Below are 27854 nucleotides of genomic sequence, written 5' to 3' on the forward strand. Positions count from 1 at the left end.
TTATTAGTTCAAAAGAAATGTACATTTAAAATTTTAAATATGTATTTCTAAGTTGATTTCAATCAACTTACTGTCTAGCCCATAATTTAAAAATTACTTTAAAATTTGAGAGGTAAACAGTTATTATTTATGTCTTAAGATAACAAAAGTTATTTTTATTTAATTAAAAATGTAGAAAATTTGGAAAATGTAGAATAACAAAAGAGAGGGAGAAAATAAAAATTATAAACAAGGTCACTGTTTAGGAGAAGGGCATGATTTCTGCAACTTACTATCAAATAGTTTTGAAAAAAAGCATAGTTGTATATACTGTGTAATACTACATAGACGGCATGTGTGTTATACACGCATGCCACACATGTATCATACATATATCACACGAAGATTATGTGTTGTATACAAATTATCTGACACAGACATTATACACACATGTTAATATATGAGATCTATATTTATAGAGATATGTATTTCTCTTTATATGTACACATGATAAGCATGTTGTCTGTATTATGAGTGTTTGTGTAGAGAGAAAGGACAATGAGGCAAATGTGTCAGAAGGCTGACAGTTGGTGAGCCTGGTTGAAGGCACGTGGGAATTCTTCGCGCCACCCTTGTAACTGACCTATAAGTGCGGTGTTTTTTCAACACGGAAGATTAATAGACTTTGGGTGACAACACACTTCCTGTGCATAACACGTCGCCTTCTGCCAGTTTCGGGGCCGGGTGACTGTGCTCTCCCAGCGGCGGCCTCCACAGCCTCACGGCCCCCGGGACTACACTGCCACGGCTTCGCGTGTCTCCGTCCTGGTGCACACGGCTTCCTCCCCATGCGACGTCCGAGTTGTCCCCCGTGTCTCCCTACGAACTGCACCCCAGTCAATGTCCCTGGACCCGAGTCCTCAATCATGTCTTGAGAAGCCGTCTCACTGGGAAGGGCTGCCCTGCCGCTTCCGCTGATCTACTCGCCCCCTCGGAGCGCAGACCTGCCGGTCTGTTGTCAGAAACGGAGCCAGACTGGGAGCAGCTCCGGTGGGAGCGGGGCTGCTGGAGGCCCCCTGGGGGTGGGGGGCGGTCTCAGGGCCCCTGCCCCAGGAAGCACCACCTGCAGAGCTCTGAGCTCTGACCCCTCTGCTTGTGCCCCCAGGAGCCTGGGATCCTGGTGGCGTCCCCACTGGCCCCGCACCCCAGGCTCTGGTCAACCGAGGCAACTCCACAGTAAGGGCAGGTGGGAGTGGGTGGTGGGGTGGGGGAGGCGAACGGGGGACAGATGTCTCAGAACTGGTCAGGGACTGGGAGGCATCGACCTACCCCTGGAAGTCACACTGTTTGCTGTGCATTCAGTATATTTCCTTCTAAGCTTAGGAAACTAGGAAAAATCTATGCGTTTAACTGTTCCATTACTGTGGCTGCTTGTCTTAAACCAGCAATGTTTACGTGTGACCGGTCACCTTCCCTCGGCAATGGCTCGCTTGTGTCCTCGGACAGGTCTCCTGCCGGAGTGTTCATCTCCACTAACCTCTAGGAAGCCTTGATGAAGGACATCATCCTCTGCCTTGAAGCTACGAGCAGCCGTCCCACGTGGCTCTTTGCCTCCTCGTTTTCTTCACCGTGTCCGACAGTCCTTGGTTCTGTCTACTCAGAGCTACTGCTGCTTTCTTACCACAGCTCGCGGTCAGTGGACTCGCCTTCCTTAGGTCTGGCCTTCACATGCTCATGCACTATTCCCCTGATATTTTCTCCTGGTCACTTTGGTTTTCTGTGTGGCGTCTCCTCTTGCTCCACCCACTCGGGGTCCAGCCCAGCACCCCAAGTAGGCACTCAATCAGTACGCATTTGCGGTTGACTCAACGGGAGGGCCATGAAAATTGCTATAGTTTAGTGACTTTGGAATATCACTTGCAAGGTTGCAAATGAGACTTCGAGAAGCGATGTCCTGAAACAGACCCTCGTGCCCCTCCGAGGATCAGGCTGATTGAATTCAAACCATGAGTGGGGGCGTCCTTCCCAGGGTGACCCCCGCAGGCCACAGGAATGAGCCTTTCCCAGAACCTGGGGTCCCTCCACAGGGACAGTGACCACAGATGCCAGTGTCTTCCTTCTCTCCCTTCAGAGACCTGGAGTGTGTGTGATGTGTGACTTTTCACGGTTGTGATTTCTGAGAATTCGCACAGAGGGACAACCCAGGGCCTGTCTGCCAAGGGCAGAGCCAGTGCCTTCCTTCAGAGTAGAATGTCACGTCCACCGGCTCACAGCCGTGAGTCTGCCTCCCCTGTGAATCTCTTCTCAGGTCTCCAAGTACACACGCCGCCACAGTGGTGACATCGTCACAGTAGTAACATTGCTGCGATGGTGTCCTTACAACTCCAGGACTCCAGACCCCATTTCAGAAAGTGTCCACAAAAAAAACCAAACACAAAACCCACCCCATGCCTTTTTACAGACATACCATTCCCTCTGGGCCCCGCGCTTCCGCAACCTGGGGGGTGATGCTCGGTAGGAAGGTCATGGACTCTCTCGGTCATTCCCAACTGGCTTTCGTAGAATTGTGTCCTTCCACCAACATCAACAGAAAGGGATTTCGCGTTTTCTAACTGAACTGTCTGCAGAAAACTGACGTGTGTATTGCAAAGACTTTTAAAAATAATGTATTATTTATTACGTGACATTAATATTCAAGGGGTTTTAATAATACATGTGTTTAGAGAAATGCATATATTCCGTGGAAGGAAGAAAAACTTACGGACCTGGGATTGCACTTTGTGGCTTCACTGGCCACTGTGGCCTACGCTGCATGAAATGACCTCTTCTTCACCAAGAACAAAGTCGCTGCATTGACAGAACCGAATGGTCCAGAATTCCAAAGTCTGTTTCCACTTCCAGCTGAGGCTGACAACAGTCTCTCTTTCCTCCCTTACCTATCACGCAATCCACGGCGCTGAGCACCCTCAAGGCTTCAAAGAATCCAGCTGGAGCGTGTGAGCACCCTTATCCACAAACGTGTGTGTGGAAGAAGCCTTTCTCCCCTGCTAGAATGTGACTCCGACCGAACGGCACTTTCTGCTTGGACGTGAAAAGGGCCTGCCTGTCTGTCCTGCCGCTTTTGCCTTTGAGGAGGGAACCCACGCAGTTGGTGTTTTCCCCAGATGGAGCGAGGCTCAGATGGCAGAAAAGTGGGGAACAGCTGGCGAGGTCCAGACGTCACGAAAATCTAAGCGCTGATGGCCGATGACGATGAAGTGCAGGCGTCCGACGCCCGTGGGTACCAGGCTGTCTGCCCGCTGTAGGGGGAGAACCAAGACACTTCATGCTGCTCCGTGTTCCTGTGTCTCAACAGACGGACGTCCTCCTTCCTTGCTCTGCAGTGCCCGGTATTTCCTTGCTAGGGACGCAACTTTGGAAGGCAAGTACTTTCTGATTTTCTCTCCCTGAAGCTGGAAGGTGTCCCATTCCCAAATCTAAGTCTGAACACACCATTCCATGACATGGTGCCGCGGCTGGTTTGCACCCATGGGATTTGAGTGATGGCGGGGGCAGGGAGGAGCCTGACCTCCCATTTCTCCTGGAGGCCACCAGAGGACGGGCCTGTGAGGGAGCATCTTTGTCTCAGGAGAAGGCGGGAGGCCGAGGGGAGTGGAAGGAGCAGGCCCCCTGGCTCAGTTTCCCCTCGGACCACCCTGAGCCCACACCTGTCCGCCTGGCCAGGCTTTCCCAGGATTTTCCACCCTTCACTGAACCCTCGTCAAAATGCTCAGGTTCAACGATTTCTTCCAGTGTTCACTGCCACCTGAAGGCTCCAGGGTCGTGGAAAACGTATAATAATTACAGGGCTGCGTTTCTTCTGTTAGTCTTTGTTCAATTGTCAGGCCGAGCCAGGGACCCTAGGAGGGTCGAGGGAGAGTTTCTCCTCCCAGGAGCACACGTCTCCTCTGTGTGAGCAAAATTAGTATTTAAAATTTCAGTGGAATCCAAAAGTGCATCTGCACCTTTAATTCCTGGACATATGGACAGACAGGCATCATGGAGTCACCTCGGGGTTCTGAATGGAGAAGGGCCTGGCTCACACCTCAGTCCCCACCAACCTGGACACGCCCCGCCCCCCATCCTCTTCCTCACTCCGCCTGCTCCGTTGGATGGAGATTGCTCCACGGTCACTCCACACTCACCTCTGTTCTGAAGTCAGAGATCGGGTCAGGGGAGAGGGGGGGTCCCCCCAGTCAGCACACCCATCCCCGCCCTCCCTGCTTCCACCCTGCAGGAGGTCCGATGGGGGTTGAGGGGCAAGAGCGTGTGATCGGGGGTGCACCGGTGGTCCCTTACTTCTCAGAGTGTGGCCACCGCACCGTGCTCACTGGGACTCTGGTATTTTACAGGAAAATCTGTGTGCATCACGGCCCTTGAATATGCCAATTTCTTCACCTGACATTGCTCTCTCAGAGCTAGAGAGACACCTGCCACTGGGCCGACCTGCACCTAGAGACGCCAGTCGGTGCGGAGACGGCGGAGGGAGCGGCAGGGACTGGGGTGTCCGCGCAGCCCACTCCAGCTGCCCTGAGAAACGACTCTCCTAACATGCACAAACATTCACACCCCCTCCTCCAGCTTCTGCTGACCTCCAGCCTCGTGGGATTATTCTGATCACAGTGAATGAGAAATGGGTATGACTTGTAAGCGTGCAGGGCACACTTGTGCCTTAGCCACAGACAGGACAGGAACGGGACATCTCAGAAAGCCAGGGAGAGAGCATTGGGCAGCAGCTTGGAGCCCAGGAGCCCAGTCTCCTCACTTTCAGGAGGCAAGTGTCTCGAAAGCCACGCCTCGTGGGAGAGGAGGGAGTAACTTTCCAAAGTCTGTGAGTTTCGGTAGCACATCACACGCTCTGGGGAAGAAGTAGGTCCCAGAGATGGTCTCCGTGCTGGGGCGGAGAGCACCCACCTCCTCTGGGTTAGACAGGAGGGCCCCTCCATGGGGGAGGGGAAGGTGTAGGAAGCTCCAGTCTGCACCATGGGTAGGTGGGGAAGTTCGTGATAGCAGCTGGTGAACTCACCAGAGACTTTGGCCAGCGAGAGCACAGTGTCCTTGTAGCTGAGGCTTCAGAGCAGAGCACAGAGCCCGGGGCCCATGGGAGTCACAGCAGACCCCAGGGGCTGCACCACACCCACAGATGCAAAGGGGGACGCTGTCAGCAAGGAGAAGCAGCAGGCTCCAGCTCACAGTCTACCAGGTCCAAATGCTGTTGATGGGGAAGGCAGATGACCGCTGAGTGGGCAAGGAGCAGAGCGGCTGCCGAGGGCAGCAAGGGTCCTGGCTTTGTCTGCTCAGGCAGCCGTGGTGACCACCATGTGCGGAGGGGGGGCTTACACATGGGAACGCACGGCCCGCAGCTCTGCAGGCTGAGGAGTCCCAGGCCGAGCTCCTGGCAAGGCCAGCTTCATCCTGCGGTCTCTGGAGGCCGCTGTCCTCCAGTGCATACGCACGTGACCTCCTCCTTGTGCACTTGGAGAGACTCCCGAGTCTCTTCTCACTGAGACCTTAATCCTGCCGCATCAGGGCCAAACCCGCCCCCCACGACCTCATTTAACCCAGTGACCTCCTTAGATGCCTCATCTGCAAAGGCAGCCACACGGGGCGTTAGGGCTTCCACGTGTGAAATCTGGGGGTACCAGCCTTCATTCCTGAAGGTGCCCTGCTACTCAAGGACCCTGGGAGCAGAGCTGGGACTTGGTCGCCCCTGAGTTCCTCCCGTGTGTGAATGAAATACACATGTTAATAAACTTGACTTTCCCTTGTCAATCTCTGGTAACCGAGTCCCACCTGGGAACCTAGGACAAGAGAAGGACAGTTCTCCTCACGGGCATGGCCCGGAGTTAGAACTCAAAACCAAAAATTCTTAGCTGTTACATTTCAAAATGTCCGAACTGGGTCTGGGCCCGGCAGTTTCCTGCTCGGGCCCCTGTCCACTGCAGGCTCACCAAACTCGGCCAGAAACCACCTGGTGGGACTGGAAAGCGGAGGGAACCGCGCTCAACGGCCAACTGAGCATCAGGGAGGGGACATCCCACTCCGAAACGAAAGCTTCAACCAAAACGCGCCTCACTGATCGGAATCAGCTTCGCCATCTGGAAATGCTGCCGTCCACGCGCTCTGGTTGGGTCCGTGAGAAAGTGTGCCAGAGAAACCTCTGCCTTGCTAATGGAACGTCACGGGCTGCCCCGGCAGAAGATCTCGAGTCACCGTGTCATTCTGATTTAACCAACGTTCCAGCAGACAGAGCAGGACCCGGAACTGTAATTATGACAGCGTAGTTAACCACGTCCGGCCTAAGCGGCCTTCAGGTGCACTTCCGAACAGACGCAAACACAAACCCTCTGCACGGGCGCACAGCAGCCGTTAATATTAAACACGCGTTTGGCCTCACGGAACCGAGACTCAGCCTGCTGCCGCCGATTCCTTTGCTCCGTGCAAAACGACTTCCGGCACGAGGACACTCGGAGGAGGTCACACGCGGCGTGGGGTCAGGTCTGCAGAAATCAGCAGCAGTGAAGAGATTTACAGTGTCCCCCTCGCTGACATCCGTGGGCAGGCGAGCCGGCTGCCTCCTGGGCTGGGATGAAAAGCATCGTATGTCTCAGGCGGGGAACATGGGCAGCAGGCGCGACGTCTTTTCCCTGACCTCGGTGACAGCTGCTGCTGCGCCTCGGGCATGTCAGCAAAGTACAGACACTTCTCGAGGGCAGAACCCTCAGACAGCCACCGGCAGGACACTGTCCTCCGTCTTTCAGTCCTGCTGGTGGTCTCACGGAAAAGATGCGAATTCCTAATTTTTCCTCAGCTGCAATGCAGAGCATAAACACCCTTCTCTTCCCTTTTCAGCTTTGATAAGAATCGCCCAGCACTTCTGAAGATCCCAGAGGCATATAAAGTCTCTCCCTCCCCCCACCCACCCGCCCGCCCCCTCGGACTCTCTGATGTGCCGAGGTCTGAGACCAGGGCCCAGGCCTGAAGTCCCATTTCCGTTCTCCTGCCGCCACCTGGCAGGTAAGAGCAGCATCCAGAACGTGGGCGTCAAAACCTTCTCTGAGCAGCAAGAAAAAAATGGAAGGATTTCCAAGCCTCCCTCCTCCCCCCCCCGCCCCAGACAACTGCCTCAGACAGTCTCCTGGGGTCTGGGGATCAGAGCTGAGGCAGCCGACAGGAACTGAGAAAACCCTCCGTTCTGAGGAGACTTGCCAACGCCGCTGCTTCATTCCATGTGCAGAAAACATTTGCACGGAGAGCTTCGACTCCCAGCCCAGCAGCCAGACTGTGAGCAGAAAGTGGGGCGGGGTGGGGGGGTGAGGAATCTCCTGATGGGCCTGTGGGCCTGGGACAGACAGGGAAGGCTGCCCGGCTTCCCTAAGCGCTTCATCCTGGGGCGGCTGGCTCAGCTCAGTGACAGCCCACTCCAGGGGGTTTCTATTCAGCTCGCCGTGCATGGGTCATTACCAAGTACTGATGGAAGTACAGACACAGGGAGCCCTGCAATGGACCACCGTCCGCTGATAGACCCCTTCAAGCCTCTTTGCAGAGCGTTTCCTCTGCTTTCAGCACGCACACTAGCCCGCTCGCACAGACACACCGCGGATCACTTTTCTGTTGCATTTAACCCACAGCTCCCCCACCCAGTTGGGTGGCACGTCATGCACCGCCCCCCCTTCTCACTCTGCACCTGGCCCACCTCGCGCTCAGCCTGCTGGTCATCAGACCCAGTCGGACACCCGCCACAGCCCGCCGTTCCGGCACCGACGTGTGTTGAAATGGGAGAACTTCTCAAGGAATGAGGCTGTCAACTGCTCTGTAGCCGCGGGCTCTCTCTCACCTAGTCCTTCCAAAGAGCTTCGCCCCGTCTGAGCAAGCATTTGCTGACTCACTCGGGGCGCGCAGCTTCCAGGAAGCGCGGCTGGCGATCGGTGCTAGCGAAGAAACCCAGGCGATTTTCCATTATTCCATTACCAGCTGGCAGGGAGGACAAGTGACCAAAATAGGAATTTCTGGACATGAGGTCATGCAGACCACGGCAAAGGCAGCCTAGAGCCGTTGCTGCCGGTCCGTTTCAAATCGCTCCAAACGCCGCTTGGTCCAAGCCCCCGAGGGCCCGCTGCAGACTGCGCCTCCGCTGTCCACTGCCTCGAGGTGGGCTGGCTCCATGCCAGACCCCAAACATAGCCAGGTGTGAAAATATCAGCTCCAGGACAGAATTTGATCGTTCAAGTTCCAACGGTAAGTTCTAGTTAGAATTTCAAAATTCTGAAGTCTGCGCCCTGCAGTCTGATTTTAACCAGAGGATTCAGCAAATGGGTGACCAGTTCTGGGGAGAAAGTGGTTATAGCTCAAGCCTTTACCTCCATATTATAAAAGAAAACAACACTGGATATTGAAAATTCACTCATCAGCAATAAAAAAAGAACAAACAATAAAAAGCTACAACGGCAAGAGGGAAAAATATCAGTGTAGCAGAGACCAAAACTTCCCTTTGCCGCCTTGTCCTGGGCTGGCTGTTCACAGGACGGCACAGACAAGACCTTGTCCTCTCCTGCCCGGTTTCCACCTCAGTCCCCCTCGTTAGGAGCTGCCCTTGGAGGTGCATTCTGTAGGCCTCCAGCGAAGCAGCGGCAAGTAGTGGGTGTTGGCAAGGGTGGGGAGCAAAGGGCATCCATGTGTGGTGCTTGTGGGAGGGTAAATGGGTGTAGCCCCTAAGAAAAACGGCACAAAGGTTCCGCAAACCATTAACAAGAGAGGTACCACGGGTGACCCAGCTGTTCCAGTTCTGGGTAATTTACCTGAAGAAAATAGAGACACTAATTCGAAAAGATACAGTCACTGCCATGTTCACTGCAGTGTTATTTACGACAGTCGACAGACAGAAGTGACTCCAAGTGGCCATCGATGGACAAGAGGATGAAACAGATTGATGCACACACACAAAACGGAGTATTACTCAGCTATAAAAAAAGAATGAAATCTTGCCACTTGTGACAACATGAAGGGAGATAGAGGGCATTATGCTGAGTGAAATAAGTCAGAGGAGGAGAAATATCTCCCTTATACGTGGAATCTAAAGAACAAAACAAACAAATGAAGCAGAAACAGATCCATAGACACAGAGAAGCTGATGGTTGCCATGGCGGGGGGTGGGGTAGGAGGATGGGCGACTTTTTTAAAAGCAGAAAATGCAGAGAGAAAGAGAGTACATTATTCATTCTTCAGTGGCATTTAATCTCAAGTTGACGCGTATTGATTCTTTAAATTCTGGGACTTGGTGTCAGAGTTGCAAAGGAGGTAGAATCTTCACGGAGTGTTAGCTCCAGAACACAACGTTCTGAAACATTCAGACGTCAGCGGACAGAAACCTAAGTCTCAGGAAGTGCCACAGAAGAGTCTAGAAGCGGATGGGCCCTGACTTCCAATGACTGGTTAGGAGAAGCTTTTGAAACTCTCTGAAAAACTTCAAGTAATAATGACAACAAAAGGTACAGCGGGATCTTTAGAATTTCTGGAACCGATATTGATTTGATTTAAAATGCTTTCAGTCAACTGTTAAAAACATCAACAGAAGTTCAGTGAAACAGCCTGGAAGAGGCCTGATGGGTTCAGAAACACCAGAATTAACCTGAAGGGTGAGCTAGGTTGAGCTGTTGAGATTGATCCTAAGATAGAAGAGGAGCTGGGGACGGACAGTCTGTTCACAAAGCACCCTGTTCCTGGGACTGATTTCTGCCGAGGTAACATCCAGGCATTCTGGGGGCTTCCTGGCTCCCCTTGCTCCTGCCAAGCTGAGCGCTTATGGCACCCCAGGGCTTCGGAGGACACGCCCCCTTCTGCGCCTGCTTGCCTGCGGCAGGGAACATCCACCTGTGCTTGGTTTGGGCTCGTGGTTCTGCTAAGCTCTCAGCTCACATTGCGTTATTCTAGCCCACAACAGCCCTAGGGAGGGGGTACCCTAAGTGCCCCCACTTCATGGATCGGGGACGGCAGCAAGCTCACAGAAGCTGTGGGCCAGTGGTTGGACTCATGGTCTCTCTTGTCCCCCAAGTCACCTGTTTTGCCGGCTCGGCTAGCATGGATCCGGGAGCTGTGAATGGCGTTCCTCTGACCACTGCAGGACGCCCAGCTCTGTTAGGACAGGGAGCTGGAGGACACCGCAGGAGGAGAGGGGTGTGGCTTCCCGGACCTGAGACAGTTGCTCAGCAGGTCCCTGCACTGAGCAGCACCCCTGCCGGCTGCTTTCTGCCGCAGCCCCTCCCTCCTGCAGCCCCAACGCTGCGGGGCCTCGGGTGAGCCAGCTCCCTGCGCATCCCGAAGGGTGGATTTCCGGCCAGTTCTATCGAGATGGCACCATGGAAACTTCTCTGTCACCTGCTGAACCACAGCTTTGTCCTCTCCTCCATATCTAGACTGCAGACCAGGGCTTGGGGTGCTCTTTCTGGGGGCAATGCTGGTCCTTCTGTCTCCTCTTCTCCCCTGCATGATTTCCCATTCCCTTCCCACCAGCCAATCCCCTTTCACTCCAATCCTCTGTTTTTGTTAATAATTACACACAATCAACTTTCCTGTTCAAGTTCCTGTGTGGTTTCTTGCTCCCGGCTGGATCCTAACTGTGCAGACCAAGCAGCAACTCTGGAGTGGCTGCCTCATCACACAGTGAGATGGTCTCGGGAGGGCAGACGGTCCGGGTTCCGATGCAACACGTCCAACGTGCCCCTCCCCAGGGGAGGGCAGGCAGGGGAGGGGGAGGTGTTGGGAGAGGACCGGCGGCTCCCAGCAAAGGGGCCAGGTGTGCAGCGGTGGGCGGAGGGGCGGGGACAGGTGTCACCGCTCACCCCCGAGCTTCCTTCTCTCTCCTGGGGAGCCTCCCAGTGGGATTGGGGGCCTTTGGAACCCCGAGCCTTGCTTTGCGTGGTTTCTTTCCAGGATCTCTGGGAGGCGGCCTCTTCCCCCGGCGTCGGGGCGGCCCAGACTCCTGCGCTGGTGCCAGGGGCGGCGAGTGGCAGGTCGGAGGCTCCTGCTGGGCCTCACGGCGCTTCTCACTGAGCTGCTCTGTTCCCAACACGAAACATCACAGAGCAATGTTTGACTTTTTAAAAATAACTGCATTTATTTCCATTTTTGATAAAAACTAGAAGGTTCTTAGCTCCCCAAACACACGTTTATAAACACAGTAAATGTTGCAAGGACACACTGCAGGCAGCCTTGAAGCTGGGGGGCCATCTTCAGCAAGGCAGCCCTTCTTTGGGGACAGCAGTGGGAGGGTGTCATCGTGGGGAGGTGGGCATGGTGGGGGGTGGGGACGGTGGGGGTGCAGGGCACACTGAGGTCGCCTCCAGTTATTTTCAGCGGATTCTGCCCTGACAGGGGCCATGGAAACAGACTTGCTAAATGAAGAAAGGGGGGGAATGGGTGGAGCAGTGAGGGCTGCCTGGCCCCCACCTCAGGCCGCAGGCACCAGGCCCCTTGCTCCCTGCTCTCGGGCACAGCCCCCAGCACCACGCGGCGCACACGTCCAGAGAGATTTTAAACACACCGTGCGGTGACCCGGAGGCCGGGTTTGCGGAGCTGCTGGAAGCTGGGGTTGGTACTGCAAAAGTGAGGTGCTCAGGCCCCAGCAATTTGATGGGGCAATTTGCACGTGGGTGCGCAAAGCCCTTCTGCCTAAGTGGGAATGGGGGGCAGGGAGGGGACATCGGAAGCAAAGGGGAAAATTCAGAAGAAGGGAGGGGACCTGGTGGGTTCTGTGACGTGACCCCCACCCATCTGCTGACCCACTTCCCCAAATGTCACCATTTTTGCTTGGTTTGGGTCAGCAATTCGGGAAACTAGGTTTTCCTTTATGAAAAAATAAAATTAAAAAAGTGGAATAAGTACTTGACGTCACGTAGCTCACGCTAAGTTTAATGGGTTACGCAGCGTCTGAAGCCAATCCAGGTCCAGGCGGCAGGTCGGCGGGGTGGCCTGCGGTCAGACGGCATTCCTCTGAAGGAGCTGGTCTAGCAGTTGCTGGGGGAAGACACAAAGAGGTCAAGTTTGGGGTCGGCATCTGCGCCCCACGCACACCGCCCCTGCCGGCAGCCGGGCCATCACCTTTTTGAAGACTTCTGCGCGGAGTCTGTTACTCTGTAAGATCAGCCTTTTCTTCTGCTCTTCTTTTTTCTTTTTGACTTCCGGCAAGTTGTTATAGATTCTGGAACAGACGCAGAAAACACTTTGAAAGGTAGCAGGACTACCTGTGCCTGCGTCCTGACCTGTCAGCAGGTGCCTCCCTGTCAAAGGGACGCTCCGCTGCTCAGGGCCTTCCCGAATCTGAGACGCCAGAACCCAGGGCTCCTCCCCGGGAGGGCCCGACACTCGGCGTCCCAGGGAGGGCCCCGCAGAAGAGGCCGCTGTGCCTTTGGAAGTTGCTTTTCTGGTCCCTCCTTTCTCCATGGTCATTAACTACCTCCTTGTAAAACGAGGGATCCCAAACCAGCGGCTGTGCTGCTCTGAGGGCGAATCTATCCTCAAACCCCTTGATGCCGCAGTGTCTGCCTCCCTGTGACATGGAAAAGGCGCGGCAAACAAGAGGAGGGAGCGGGACTTCCGCTGGAATTGAGCTCGTAGAGGCACATGCCTGCGAGTGAGGTTTGTCTCCTCACCGACCACATTCCCGCATAAACTGTTCCAAACACATCCCAGGTGTAGGTGTGATGCTCTTGTAAAATTAAAAATTAGGAGCTTCCAAGTCCAAGCCAGGCCCCAGGCACCCCTTTTCTGGACACTTCTTTCCTGCTGCCCATGATGCAACTGTTTCTGTACCGACACCAAGCCGCGTTCACTGTGTGCACAGACGGTGTGGTCACTGCCACTGTGCACAGGATGCCCATTGGAAACAGCTCTAGTCCACATTCTGTCCGGGGTGAAAGCCACACAGACGGTGCCAAACAGGTTCTGCCGTTAACATAATAATTACAAAGTGTAGCAATACTGACGCCGACGAGGTCAGAGCCTGACGCTGTCTTGGTTCTTGGGCACGAGGCCACTCACCTGACCGGAGTTTTCTCATTCACCCTCACGACACCTGGGGGAGACACAGTGTCCTGCCGTCGTGGGAGGAGGAACCCCAGGCCAGCGAGGCCAGCGAACTTGCGGCCGGGGCCTCGGCTGGGACCCGGACCTCCCCGTCTGTTTGACTTTGCCCAGTCCTGTCCCCAACTGTGCAGCACAGAGACCTGGGAACCCTGGTGCCTGCCAGGGTCTGGCGCCCGGTGGGCATCGGCGCAGTTGGAACAGATAAGTGGACGCATGTGGCCACTTCCAGAAAGGACTGTAGGAGCTGCAGGAAGGCTGAGTGCTGACAAGCTCCACAGTGGAAACCCCCCTGGACCCGGAGAACCGTCTCCCTGACGCGGACCGTCTACGCCACGTGGGGAGTTTGAGTTGGAGACTCCCACAACCCACCCGGGGCTTCCGAGGCAGTATTGTTTTTTTTTTTAATTCTCGCCCAAGGACATGCTTAATGATTTTTAGAGAGTGGGGAAGGGAGGGAGAGAACCATCGATGTGAGAGAGAAACCTTCATCTGTTGCCTCTCACACCAGACCGGGGACCAAATCCGCAACCCAGGCCTGTGCCCCGACTGGGAATCGAACCTGTGACCTTCAGCGTATGGGACACCACCAACCCACTGAGCCACACCAGTCGGGCCTGCAGTATTTTCTTAAAGAGTTTCCTAAATAAATTTTGGTACATCAACAGACCATTTTGCAGAGTTAAAACCCACGAGTTAAATCATCCACATCCACACCTCCTGGCCCAGGAAGACCTCATAGACATACAAAAAAGTCAAAAAAGCAAGCTTCGGAGACACCAAGCATGACTCCATAGATGGCTAAAAGTTAGGTATCTGCATATGTCCCCAAAACGCCTCCTTTCAGGCAGAGGTCCGGAGGGGGGCAGCTGGCCATCTCTGGGGAGGGGCCAGGGCTGGGGGGTGTGGGGGTGGGGCTAGTTGGTCATGAGGGACTTCAGCTGCATCTCTACCATTTGAACTTTATAAATGAAAATGGGATTTAGCAACACAATTAATAACAAAGGATACGAAAGAAAGCGCCAGGGGGCCCTCGTGGGTGGGGGAAGTCTCAGGGCCACGGGCAGAGCCCACCCAGAGCACAGCCCACTGAGCAGAGCGGAACCCAGGTCCTGGCTCCATCGGAGACCTGGCCTCTGGCCGGGGGCTGGGACACAGGGCCATCGCCTCACCCGCTGGTCCTGTCCAAGTGTCAGTTTCCACACCAGTAGAATGATGGGGTGACACACTCTGTCCACGGCCGCTGTTTTGAAATCTATTATTTTAGTTGGAAGGCTCCGTCATAGCAGCTCTGGGTTTGGGGACTGAGAAGCAAGGATTTGGCTGAATGTTTTCACTAAATTGAAAGGGAATACTTTTGGCACGAGGCACGCATAACTTCGCACTTCTGAAACCGCAGGTCTCAAAACCCGGTGGCGTTTTAAAACCCCGGTTGGAGCGGCGTGAAGCGGGTCGTTGAGGGGGCGGTCCCCCTTCTCCTCGCTTACAGGTCCTCATTTACCCAGAGGTTTCCTACCGATGATCCAAGCTGGCTAATTATCATGGAAACAACATCATCACGGGAACAGCGGATTCACTGCCCGAAGTGGGAGACACCCATTCTTCCTTTCACCGAGGCTGCTCCAAGGCCCCTCAGTTCGGTTTGATTATCATAATTCTTCCCACTGCTAGATACTCAATTACAAATTAATGACATTCTGCTCACGCGAACTTGGCCAACATTGCTGAGTTATCCCCTTTCAATTAGGGGGCCGGGTCCGAGGAAGAATGGCAGCCTTTGTGTGCACCGGGTGGGTGGGTGGGAATTAGTGGGCATCTAGAACAGCCAGCAGCCGAGCCGAGCAGGGCATGTTCATGGGCAGCGGGCCGCCTGGTTTGCCGGGGAGCCAGGGCCAGAAAGGAGGCCTGTGGCCCTTGGCGGCTTCCCTGGAGCCCACATGCCATCAGCCTCCGGGTCGGGGTCCTTTCCCACAGGCCTTGCCACGGTCCGGGCCCTCGAAGATCCAGCTTCTCTCCACCTTGTACAATTGCCTTCAGATAATTGTACAAGGTGGTGCACAGGGCCAACCAGCACCTGCCTGGAGCGATGGTGGGAGCCCCGTCCCCACTGCGAGTCTGGAGGTCTCCTAGAGACCAATTACCGGGTCGGCTCGGCCTCCAAGACCCGCCACTTTCCGAAGGATTTTCCAAGAACGGCATTAACGTTCGGAGGCTAAACTCAACAAGCACACTTCTGCAAGCCAGCTTTTCAAATTCACGGCCAAGAAGACCTCAGACCTTAAATGTGGACCTGGAAACTGGCCCCACTGGACAGGGTGGGGATCGGTGACACCACCCGACCCAACCCCAGACCCGCAACAAAACCGCCAGGTACCTTTTAGAGCGCATGTGCATCTCCTTCTCCGAAATGCACCTTTCTTTGGGCTTGAACAAGTTATCTGGAAAAAATGGAGAGAGGGTTAACTTCGGAAGGCATGGTGTCACACTGTCTGCAGAATTACTGCGGAGAACTTACGCGTACTCTGTTCCTGACCCTTCCTCCGGGCCCCAGCCTGTCACAGACGCTGCGGTCTCGGCAGACACTCACATGCCAAGGAAACCTCAACCCACAGGCGGGTCTTGACCACTGCGGCCCAGGGGCATAAAGCACCAGGTTGGCATCTGACACAGCTCACGGACAGAGGCCCCTCTGTGTGTTCACGTAGGGAGGGAGGGAGAGTCGGGGTTTGCGGGGGCAGGGTCGGGGTGCCTCCGCCTCGCCTTGCGGGCAGGGCCCAGGGGCACAGGCAACCCACCCACAAACATCCCCACACTCGGTAGGACAGGGCACTGTCCCTGTAGGGCATTTTTAGAGCAGGTGCTGCCATGCTTTGAGCCCCCGGGAGCTTGGCATCCACTCCAATGGAAGGTTTGCCCCTTTCTGATACCAGGAAAATGTAACAGACCCCGTAATAGTAGTGTCTTCCCAGCATCCTTTGAGTGAGCAAGTGAACCATGGCAAAAAGTCACGGTGAGTCTGGACTGTCTTTCGATACAAGTGTGTATTGCCCATCCCCAGATGCTTACTGGTGCCACACTTAAAACGGTACGTTTTTAGAAAAACAGAGCAGACCCTTTTGCAATAACTCTGAATTCCCATAGGGCTCTCCTCCCTCCGTTAGCCGAGAGTCCGGTGTGCAAACAGCCCCCAGGAGCCTGTTGCACGGGCCTCTCAGAGCAGCTGTCTCACTCTCTAAAACACCCACAGACCGGCCTGTGCGCCCGAGTCACTCCGCATACGCAGACAGGGAGCTCGGCACCCTCGCCCCGACCAGAGCTGAAGCGAGCTCCCTGTGGTCCGCAGCACGGACCCCGCCGGGTTTCTATGACTGCCCCCCCAAACTGGCATGTCCCATCACTAAGCACCCCAGTGGAGGCACAGACGACTTCTTGGGCTTGAGAATCTGCCAACTTTTCCGGGAATATTCGAGGAGGTGGGATAGAGACAGGAAGACTAAGAACCATCTTCCCCTCTGGGGAAGTGTAAGACAGCTCCTGATGTACAACGTGGAAACAACCGTGGCTGAGCTTGTATTCTGTCCAGTCACATCAACACACAAAAAGAATATGGCACCATCACTTCACTTCAAAGACCAGACTCCAAGGAGGAATAAGACAGAGGAGGAAGAAATCAGAAGGCCTTTGCCAGGGCAGAGACGACTTCCCGGCGTGTGGAAAGCCAGGGACAATCACCACGACACTGTGCTCCGCCAAACACCCCCCGGAGCCCCCTGCCTTTCGGGCAGGCAGGCCAGCACCCAGGGCCTCAGGACATTCCCAGCGACACTCCCTAAGAAATGGGGGTCGCCTTAAGGCAGTCAGGGTCCTGGGCAAGCAGACACGTGACAGCTCGAAGCCTCCCGCTCTGGGCAGGGACAGAGAGCCTCCCACAATGGCTCAGACTCGAGTCTGGATCCGCACCCCTCCCCTGAGGGGCTGCTGGAGTGCAGGGCGGGGCCCCCTGGATGGAAGGACGGTGCCCAGGGGAATAAAAGTGTTACCACCTCTCGGATCGAATGTATGTGTGGTCTACTCTCGAAAATGAATTTTGTGGGTTATTACTGCTAATGTGGTTTACTTCTTTAGAGGACCTGCTGCCACAATGAGGCTTCCCAAGTTCTGTTTCCAAGAAGAAACCAAAGCGGGTGAGGGCTACGTGCCTCCTCAGCCGTTTCGCTGCCTGAACCTCCTCCACCTGCTATGCCTCAGCGCCCAGAAATCACTACTAACACACACGTTCGTAACGATCTTCATCTTGCACATGTGCACACACAGCTGCCAGTGCCACCGGGAGGCGGCGAGGACCACCTGGACGCAGGTGTGATGGGCGTCTGCGGGGCAGAGCCCTCACCTGCAGCTCCATCGCAAAGCTTCACGCTCCCCGTCGAACAGGTCAGCGGGGTGGCAGCCAAGTCCTCGGGGGGTTTGCGAGGACGATGCCCTGCCAGAGCTGGTTTCCTGCAGCCCCCAAGCACCTGGAAGAGCCCTTCGGGGCTTGCGTCCCCGGCTTCAGAAACACCCAAACCAAGAGGCACCTGCTGGAGAGAATCCAGCTGGGAGGCGACAAGCCAGTTCGCGGTGGAGATACCGAGTCCACACCTCCCAGAACCTTCTATCAAAGACAGGGCCTGCCTGCGGGAGTAAATGGGGTGGGTTTTAGGCTGGGAAGTCCCTGGAGGGCGTTTCACCAAACAAGGCCCACAGCCCGTCTGGATTCATCCAAGATCACAGGCTGTTCACTGCGCCAGTTTCAAAGCCTCTGAGCAGCTGACTGTCCACGTTGGGGCTGGGGCAGCGGGGCCTTCGGGCGTCCTGTCCTCGTACCACCTCTACTCGGCTCTTCTCGGTGGGAGCTCCCGTTCGGGGTGCAGGCCACAGCAGAGTGGTCTGCCTTGGACTAGTGAGCACTCCAGAAGTCACACTGTGCCGCCGCACCGGTGGGGAGGCATGAGACGCACAGGGTGTTTGCCTCCGAGGTGCTCTTGCGACGAGCAAATCCTGCGCCAGGTGAATGTTCTCATTTTTCTGAAATTACTTCCTGCCTCCCTTGGACTTCTGCACTTGAAGGACGGCCCGCACGGTGTGGGCAGCCTGCTCTGGGGGTCTGGGAGGCGGGTGTCACTGTGAAACCAGCCCCCGCGTCAGCTGCCATGCAGGCGAGGGGCCAAGGTCCCGTGGGAGCTGCACTGAGGCTCTCTGGCCCTTCTGACCCAGGCGTGCGAGACAATGAGGCCAGAGAGCAGAGGTCTCTGAAGACACCTACTCCATTCCACTTGCAAAAAACAAAGCGGGAGGTGCTCCTGGTCACAGAGGAGTGGCCTCCCCACTCCCTCAGGGCTGCTGCAGGATTTTGGACTTGCTGCAGGATTTTATGCAGTGAAATTGATACCAGAGCCCCTGCCAGGGTCCCCAGGCACCCCTTCCTGCCACTGCTAGACCAAAGGGCTGCAGGTGGGGATGGTGAGGCCTCCTTCCCCAGCCCCAGGTCTCCGGGAGAAATGGCAGACGGAAAGTCCGGCTGGGGTTTCTGCAGCAAAGCATGGTAGGTATTCCTACAAGCAAAGGTTCCCGGTGCAATGGCCCCAAAGTGGACTCTCAAAAATTATATAAAAGCATTCCCAAGTCAAAAAAAATTAGGGAACATGAGGTTAGACACATTTAAGCAGTCTCCATTGCTACGGGAATTATCAGTGCCATTAACACAGGTTAGGCGTTGCGACCTCCATGGGATTCCTACATACAGGACACTCCTCAAAGGAATCTGCCAGGATCAGTCTTTCTCTGAAATGCATTTTCCATAGTTCTAGGCGTGAGGTCGCTGAGGAGGAGAGACAACTACAGAAGAATAGCTGTAATCGGTTCTCAGTTTTCAAGGTTATTTGTGGTTACAGAATAGAATTTCATCTATATACAAGGTCTGTCTGGAAAAAGTCCCGCCATTGTTGATATAATGAGAACAGTTTCCATGACATTGATGTAACCTGGCAGCCAAGGAGAGTGGACTGGAACACACGTGTGGGAACAAGGACGACTTCACTGTACTAGTTGGTGGGGACAGAAGGCACCACTGAGAGCATGTGTACGATGTGGCCGTCACATTCAAAATGACTGAGTGAGCAGAGCAATGAATCTGCATGAAATTCTGCCTTAAGCTGAAACATTCCTCCTTGGAAACTATTCGGATGGTTCAGAAGTTGGCGGCTTCATCTCAACAATGTGCCCACTCATGCATCATGTCTGGTGCAGAATTTTTTGGTAAAACATCAAATTACTCAGGTGACTCAACCCCACTACAGCCCAGATTTGGCACCCTGTGACTTCTGGACTTTTCCCCAAACGAAAATCACCTTTGAAAGGGAAGAGATTTCAGACCATCGATGAGATTCAGGAAAATATGACAAGGCAACTCCTTGAGATTGGGAGAACTGTGTGAGGTCCCAAGGTGCCTGTTTGAAGGGGACTGAGGTGTCATTGTCCTGTGTACAATGTTTCTTGTATCTTGTATCTTCTTCGATAAATGTGTCTTTTTCATAGTACATGGCTGGATACTATCTGGACAGATCATATACACACACATACACACACACGTTATATATATGGAAAATCTGCTGTACTCTTCCCACATTTTCTCAAGAACATGAATGTGTGTTTTAGACAGTAAGTTCAAGTTACTTGTTTAAAGGGACTTGAAGAGTAACAGTGACCCAAATGGCACACTTGACCATAAAACAGCGATGTCTGACCATGGCCAGAAGAGGCCTTGTTCACCCCCGTTTCTGGGCTTCCCCGGCCTTTTGTGAGAACCACCCACCGTGCTGGTGTGGAGATGCTGGGCGCACTCCCCCCTCACTGCCGAGGACACTCACGTCCTCAGCGTCACTGTGAGGTTTGGCCCTGAGGAGCACTGCAGGGCAGAGGGGAGATCACTTGGAAAGCAAAACTGAGGCAGCTGGCAAAAGAATCCCCGACGAAGTCATTTTTTTCTTACCATTCTGCAACTCTGTGTGTTTACCCTCCTTAAGGTAATTGAAAATAACCCTTTCCTTGGGTCTACTTTTAATCGACGGACAGAAATTGATCTGTTTTCCCCCAGATTTGTTAAAAACAAGACCTCTGTCATCAGTCTGAGAAGGGCAGTAATGACAATGTCCATGTAAATGTCTCTGGATCGGGGAAACGACCTTTTAGCTACATCGTGCTTCTTGCTTTCTTCGCACACGGAGCAACCGTTTACTGTTCCCCAATAGGCACATTTTAAAATTCCTTTGTGAGTAATATTGGGAGAGCCACCCCCAAGTATTATCACACATCTTAGGGGAAAGCGTGCATGAGACCAGGGAGGTGCTGGTCGGAAGGCTGTAGCCAGGAGGGAGCTGCGTGACAAACGGCTCACGGCTGTCACTGCGAGGACTTCTGCCCTCTCAGGTCAGATCTGCGGCCACTTCTCCAGCTCAGTGCTCTGGAAATGCAAAGCCAGTTTAAGGTGACACTGGCTCCAGCCAGGAGTTGGCAGCTCTGCTGGCGAAGGCCACTCCTCTCCTGGTGCGTGGCTGCAAGGGCCCTCCCGGTTGGCTCACCCAGAAGTGCGGGCTGTGGAATTCCGATGAATACTGTCTGCTCTGCCGCATACGGCGGGGTTTCCCAGAGTGACCTGGTGCGATGCACGCCCCCCGGCGCTTACCACCTCGGGAGAGTTTTCTGGTATACCCACGTGACCATAATCCAAAATGAAGAAGGCAAGAAGGCAGGGGATCTAGAGGGACACAGGGGCCATGAGTCCGCAAATGGAAGAGAGTGGATGGCAGCAGTCAGGTGGGCGTGGGGCGCGGGCTTTGTGGTAGAAGGGGATGCTCCTGATGGGTTTTCTACACATTCACAGGCTAAGGGGACCACCAGAAGAGCCGTGCAGAGGACCGACACAGGGGAGTAAACAGGGACAGGAGTGAGGCCACCTGGGCTGTGAGCACTGCCAGGCCTCACACCTGGCTGCGGCTGTGAGAGCAGGTGGCAGCAGTGACTTGTAAGGAGCAAAGAGCTTGACTGTGATGGGAAACTCATCACGTGGTCCAGGGCTCGCACTGTGGACAGCAGAGGTGAAGGAGGAGGCTGGACTTGAGACAGGCAGTGAGAGCAGGCAGAGAGGAGAGGTGAGGGTCCTATCAAGGGGCTCGGGCCCCTGATGGAGACTGCGACCTGGGTAACGATGGGGGAGGTGGGGAGAGCCAGGCAGGAGGGGGTCTGGGCTGCAGAATGGGGATGGAATCCAGGGAGGCTCAGAGGCTGCGCCCCAAGCCCAGCAGGGACAATGAGGGCCAGGCTCAAGGAGTGCACTCAGAACAGGGCAGAGACGGACTGGCCAGCAGACGGGAAGAAGAGAGAGGCCCTGAGACTGGAGCTGGACCTTGGACTGAGAGCAGAGACTGCCTACGCCTTCTTCCCACAGTTCCTGGGGTCCCCTCGTCTCTCCTCCACTCGGCAGTCACCATGTGCTGCTCATTCTGCCACCCAGGCACCTCTGGCCCCGCTGCCCGTGTGCACTCTAGGTCCCTGCCCTGGACTGACCTCATCCATCTCGCCGGACCCACGTTATAGGATCAGCCTTGGAGCTCAGAATGTGGTTGCACTGGGAAGCAGCACACACACACAATGCCATGTAGCCTCCGTGGCTCATCTCGGGCCCTGACTCCCTCTGCATTCCACACCCCACCCTAAGGTCCAGCTGAGCCGAGCACCCAGCGCTCTCTCCTTCCTGGGCTCCTGCACCCCCACCCTGCACCACGATTCACCCTAACACAGTCTGGGGGCTCCTCCATCAGGAGCCTTCCACATCCCCAGGTGAGTGCAAGCCCATGGCTTGGGTCTCCATGGCAACCCAGGGAAGCTCCCACCCTGACACTTAGCGAATCCCAACATCCTTGCCTCTTTACACCTTTTCCTCACGATCTGGGGAAATCTTTGAGACCAGGGACTGTGCACGGCACATAGTGGGTTCTCAAGAGAGGCGTGCTAAGAGACAGGTGAGGACACTCCCGGTGTCACTGCTGGAACCACGCAAAGGTGGCCCAGGTGGCTCCTGGGCGGGGAAAGAGACACATGTTAATTAGTTTTGGGAACTCAAGCCGCTGTCACCAAGGTGATCAGGAAAAACGGGCTGGGCTGTAGGAGGGACCTTTCTAATGCCACCTTCTGGTCTCTCAGTAATGGCTGGTCTGCACCAAAGTCCCCTCACCTCTACCCTGGAACCCACGCGACACTCACATACATGCACACTGCCGGGACCATAAAAACTACTCAGAATTCATCAGCCAACAGGAAGCAGAGCTGCCAACAGGAAGCAGAGCTGACCCTCCAGCCCTTGTTGTCATTGTCCCTGCACGTCAGGTGATGGCTGTCCTGGCAGCCCCTGCCCCAGTGGGCATGTGCCAGCTGCCAGAGCTCCCACCTGAGCCTCTCCAGTCTGTTCTGGATCGAGACAGCTGGGCCAGCCCCGATGGGAGGTGGCTACCCCCTCGGAAAGCAACTGAGTCTCCTTCCTAATGGACATTGTGACGCGGCAGCCAGAGCTCATTCATTCGCACCCACGATTTGGGAACTAATTCGGCATGTACAAAAACCACCTGCATTTCACCATTTCGCTAGTCTCAGACTGCCAGCAGACCGGCCAAAGACAAGGTGTGTTCAAGGGGCCGCACATGCCACCTCTCACCCGCCTGGGCTCACAGGAAGGAGGCTCTGGTTTCAGAAGCTGTCTGCTTCAGATGACCCAACACACACACACACACACACACACACACACACACCCCACCACCACCCCCCCCCCCCCCCCCCAGGACAGCAGGACGGTCAGGTGGCCTCACACCCGCATGTGAGCCCTGCCGACAGCAGGTGGGCCACTGGGACTGCCTTGGACGTGGGGAGTAGAAAGGTGCCCCAGTTACTTGCAGCTGTTGGCTAGGTCTGATCACCTTCCACTATACACCGTTTTGAGATTTTCATGTACAGGAAGGTGCACTTGTATCAGTTTTGTGCAAAACGCCACAGGATGACGTAGTGAATAGAACTGTGCCTCTCCCACAAAGACAGGTTCGAGCCCCTAGACGTGTGACGGCCACTGTATTTGGGAGCAGAGAGTCTTTGCAGAGGACCTCGAGTTACCTGAGGCAGTACTGGACAAGCGTGGGCCCCGGTGCAAGGGCTGGTGTCCCTAGAAGAGGAAGTTTGAGCCCAGAGACATGGGCAGAGGGGAGGCCACTGGAGACGGAGCCTGAGGCTGCAGCAATGTGCCAGGGAGTCAAGGAAACCACGGGTTGCTGGGGGCAACCCCAGACCAGCCACGCGGCACAGGTCGGAGTCTCACGGAGACTCTAGGGCAGATCAACCCCATGGACGCCTGGGCTTTGGACTCTGGCCTCCAGACCCTGAGAGCATCCATTTCCGTCATTCTCGCCACGCAGCCCACGGCTGTTTCTGACAGCGGTTCCCAGGAACCGCACACAGAGGGCCAGGCGGTGTCCCTGATAGTGGGCAAACGGTGCTCCAGGCCACTGGGGGCCTGCCGTGGGGCACAGCTGGGTTGGGGGGGCACTGGCCCAGGGGGTGAGGAACCCAGGCAGCACTGCTGCTGACCAGTGACCTCACACGGAAGTCCCCAGATGCCCCTGGGTCTCCATTTCTCCTCCACAAAGTGAGGGGGTCAGACTGGAAAGGAAGCCCCATGCTTTTCTCTCGCTCCCTTTCAATAGCCTGTACCATGTTCTGTGCACGTGTGAGCCCAGTGAGCCCACTGAGCCCTACGGCGCTGCTGTTCCCTGACTGTGGACAACACACGTTACCCCGACCGCCTGCACCTTCAGAACTGTGCGGCCAGCGGCCCTCACGCCAGTGGCACCCCTGCTGCCCTCCTGAGGACAAGGGCAGCCAGAGCACACCCTGGGGGGACTCCCGCTTGTGGCAACGTTTGTCCTGGCAGCCCGAGAGGGCAGCCCCTCAACCCAGCTGGCTCCCTGTTGAGTCAGAGACTCAACAGCCCCAGAGAGCACAGCGGACAGAGCCTTTTCCCAGCCTGCCAGCTGGCTGGGAACACTGCGGGGTGGGGGGGTCCCGTTTACGAGGGGGCGACCCTTCAGCACATTCCTTCTGTCCACTTCCCTTAGCGTGCTGGGAAGTGCCCACAGAAGGAGCTGCAGGCATTTGCAAAATCCCCTGCCACAAGAAGGTCGCATTCAAGACCGCCCTTGCCAGGGTCTTATCCCCCGAAAGTGCTCTGGGGAAGGAGGGCCAGGGCCTGCTGGACCGTGGGGGCTAACAGGAATCCTGTGACAACCCCCTCTGTCCTCTGACACGTGACTTCATGTCCTGGAGGCCAGGACGTTTTCCTAGAAAGAAGGACCTTGTTCCCCCATCCGAAGGAGTAAATCTGCAGTCCCCCCAGCTTCTGGGCTTCCTGGTCCCGGCTGCAGGCCATCAGGGTGGGCTGTGGGCCCCGATCTCGCTCTTGTCTCTTCGTGTCGTTCTTGCTGGTTTAATAGTTGGTTTATGAGCTCCCTGAGGGGAGGACAGAGGCCACTCCTGCCCACTCTGCTGTCTCAGCTCCTGGCCTGGAGGGATGGCGTCCTGACGACCCCTTCTCTGGTGAGCATGACGGAATGCCGCCCCACAGGCTCAGCTGGATCCTAGCTCCTTGGCCCCCCAAAGGCTGGCCCCCTGTGCCCGGAGCTCACCACACACAAGGGGCTTCAAGAGGACGCACACTGATGTGGACAAGTGGGAGCCGACCCCCACCCTGAGGTCTGCTTTGCAATCTATGAAGGGCAAAGGGAGTCTCTTGCAAATGTCGGTCAGGAGCCAAGAATTTGACTTTGCTACCCTGGCTGTACAGTGGTGTGGCTCCCTTCCTGGCCCTCGTGGAGGACTGTGTCCTGAGTTGTATCTGCTGGGTTCTGTGCCCACATGGAATCTCCCGAAACAGGATGGCTTCCGGGGTTGGCTATGTGAGACTGAGGGTTCGGTGCTCGGGGTGAACACAGGTTCTGTGTACGCCAGCGGCAGCATGGAAACCAGCCCCTGGGGTGCGGGCTCCAGCCCTGAGAACCCCCCAGCCCCACCAGCCTCCCCAGCCATTGCACTCACCACTAAGTGGGTGGGGGACGGTGAACTGCTTCTTGCTGGCGCGGACGGGCAGGGGGCCCTGCTTTGGCCCTGGGGTCTCCTTCCGCTGGGCTCTCCTCTGCTGGATCATGCGCTCCAGCCGCTTCAGCCGCTCTTGTGAGCGAGAGATGAACTGCGGCTTCCGGACCTCCAGGGCTTCCTGATGGGAGCCAAGAAAACACGTTATTTTTAAGAGAAGGGTCACAGGAAGGTGCACATCTGTCTGATATGGTCAGGAAGCTGATTGGAAGGTTGATGCTCAGAGACCAAAAGCCGCAGCGCACATGCGTGTCGCCGTTTTCTGGCAACAGCTCACGGAAAGGTGGCTGAAGTTCTGTTGCGGGCAGGCCCCCAGTCCCTGCCAGCACTCAGTACCCCACAGTGGCACGGCGGACTGTCACCAGCATCCAGGCTACGACAGCAAAGGCAGACGTCTGCCTGTCCCTGCCTCCACCCCGTCAGTTCCTTTATCTCTATAACACCCCAACTGGAACACCCCAAGTTCCACCTCCCAGACACAGGGACGGGACACCTCAAGCCACCCGCTGCTGCTGGGGGCCAGACGCCTGAGGCAGTGCAGACCCAAGTCATTCCCCCATGTAATGTCCCCTCCCAGGGGTAGGGGCTTGGCAAACTATCTCTGCCTCACAGTGTGGTTCTGCACGCCCCACGGAGCAGGCCAGAATCCCCCATGTTCCCTCTCCAGCCCATTTCTCACACCCCTGCACACGCCATGCACTGAGCTGCCCACACAGGTCTGCTGACAAAGAGCACCACCGTCAGGCCAGGTGTTTGGTGGGTGTCCATCGTCTCTGGGAATCCCCGCCCCGGTGCTGGATGGCAGACGGAGGTCGCCCCACTTGACGGATGCAAAAACCGGACCCGTTGTAGCTGGGCGGTGCTCCACTGGGGCAGGGCCACGCCTTTCCTCGTCTCGACCAGCTATTCCGTGAAAATCTCTGTTCCAGTTGCCTCCTGCCTCGGCTACTACCCCAGCCACAGCCATCGGCCCGAGCCCAGCTCTCCCAGTAAGCTCTGGGGTCCCCCCATTTAGCGTGAGCATCCAGGTGCCCCGCAGACCACCTCGTGCAGGAGGGACTCAGCCGTGTCCACCTCCATGCTGGCCCCCGAGCTCCTGATGGCTCAGGTTGTGTCTCACCTACATTGTATCTCTCACAACCTGTACCCAAGCTCTGCACATAGTAGGTCCTCAGCAAAGGCCCAGTGGAGGCCCTGCCCATCCCTTTCCCGGCCCTTGGGGAGCTCAGAGTTCCCAGGGGGAGGGCGCTGGGGGCCCCTTCTGTTCACGGACGAACCCCTGGCAGCTGGGCCAGGAAAGAGGTCATCTTGGAGCCAGACCTTCCCAGGGACCTGGTGCAAGTCCCCAGGGCCTGGAGGGCTGGCCCCTGGGAATGGCCTCTTGGCCAGGTGAGGCTGCTGCCTTGGCCACCTGTCCTGAGGCTGGAGGCTCGGGCTGCTCCAGGGCCCCATGAGTCCCTCCCTGTGAGCCTGCTGGGTCCCAGGGTGCAGGGGCCGGGGACAGGCCACCTCCCCGTGTGCAGGGCGGTTTACACCGTCACGAGGGCCCTCCCAGAAGGTGTGGCTGTCAAGTCCACCGGGAGCGAGGGCGTTCTGCAAGGCGCCTGCCCTTCTCATCACTCCACCTCTGTGCTTTTGAGCTTTACAAACGTACACGTCTTCCTTGTACAACCTGGAGAAGAAGCCAAGTGGAAACCGCCATGCACTGGACTTTGGGCAACTTCCTTCACCCTCCAAAGGCTTCATGGCCCTGTCTGAGGACGGGGTCACAGGGACCCCTGCCCCAAAGCGGGGCCTTGAGGCTGGAGGTGCCAATACCTATGAAGCGACCCGCCCCACACTCGGGCACCAAAGCTTTTCAGCAAAGGCTGTTATTGCTGTGGCCATTGTCACTGCTGAGATAATGTGACCCCCATTCTTATTCAGTGGAGTAGGTCTCATTATCTCCACAACTCACACCGTCAAAACAGAGGCCCAGAGAGGTCAGGGCACCTGCTCAGAGTCACACAGCCACAGCCGAGGGGAGTCAGGTCTGCAGCCTCGGAAGCGGAAGTGAGCTTGTGGGACCACAGAACCCCCAGGAAGGGTCTCCCCTTGGCGGGAACTAAAGCTAGGCAGGCAGAAGGCCTTACCTGCAAGGTCAAGGAGGCAGCGGCAGGCGTCTGCTGGCTCTCAGAAAGGTCTTCCTGCAGGTCGGGGGTCTCCGGTTCCTCGGAGGGTGCCGGCCGGGGTGCCATGGGTGCAGGTGCGGGCGTGGGCTCAGGGGCCGGCGTGGGTGTGGCGGAGGCCTCGCTCCTCTGGCGCTCCTTTAACTTCACAACCAAGTCGCAGCACGTGTAATCGCCTGGGAGAGAAGGTCGGAGACCCCGGTCAGAGGGCACTGGGCGCTGCTTGCTGGGCTCCCCAGCACCACTGGACACAGAAGACAGTGTTGAAAACAGAAACGCCAGTGGGCTGTCCACGGGCCTCATTAAGTGGCGATACTGTGGCTCATCAGTGGGCCCCCGGCCTCCCCGGTCACAGACAGGAAGGTT

At 56.0% G+C, this 27854-nt stretch overlaps 1 protein-coding gene across 1 annotated transcript in view; it reads right to left on the minus strand.

Annotated features, from left to right (window-relative positions):
• Positions 1 to 11130: 11130 nt before the first annotated feature.
• Positions 11131 to 27854, minus strand: part of CUNH10orf90 (chromosome unknown C10orf90 homolog) — a 146441-nt gene continuing 129717 nt past the window's right edge. Inside the window, exons 3-7 of the mRNA XM_053668670.1 lie at positions 27453 to 27664; positions 25264 to 25441; positions 15470 to 15533; positions 12115 to 12214; positions 11131 to 12030 (exon numbers count right to left, since the gene is read on the minus strand). Coding sequence (XP_053524645.1) covers positions 11992 to 12030; positions 12115 to 12214; positions 15470 to 15533; positions 25264 to 25441; positions 27453 to 27664 — 593 coding nt within the window. The 3' untranslated portion in view covers positions 11131 to 11991. The remainder of the gene's footprint in view (positions 12031 to 12114; positions 12215 to 15469; positions 15534 to 25263; positions 25442 to 27452; positions 27665 to 27854) is intronic.

This window comes from Artibeus jamaicensis, unplaced genomic scaffold (assembly GCF_021234435.1).
Source record: "Artibeus jamaicensis isolate MK-2021 breed Jamaican fruit bat unplaced genomic scaffold, CSHL_Jam_final contig_490, whole genome shotgun sequence".
In the NCBI taxonomy this organism is placed as follows: Eukaryota; Metazoa; Chordata; class Mammalia; order Chiroptera; family Phyllostomidae; genus Artibeus; species Artibeus jamaicensis.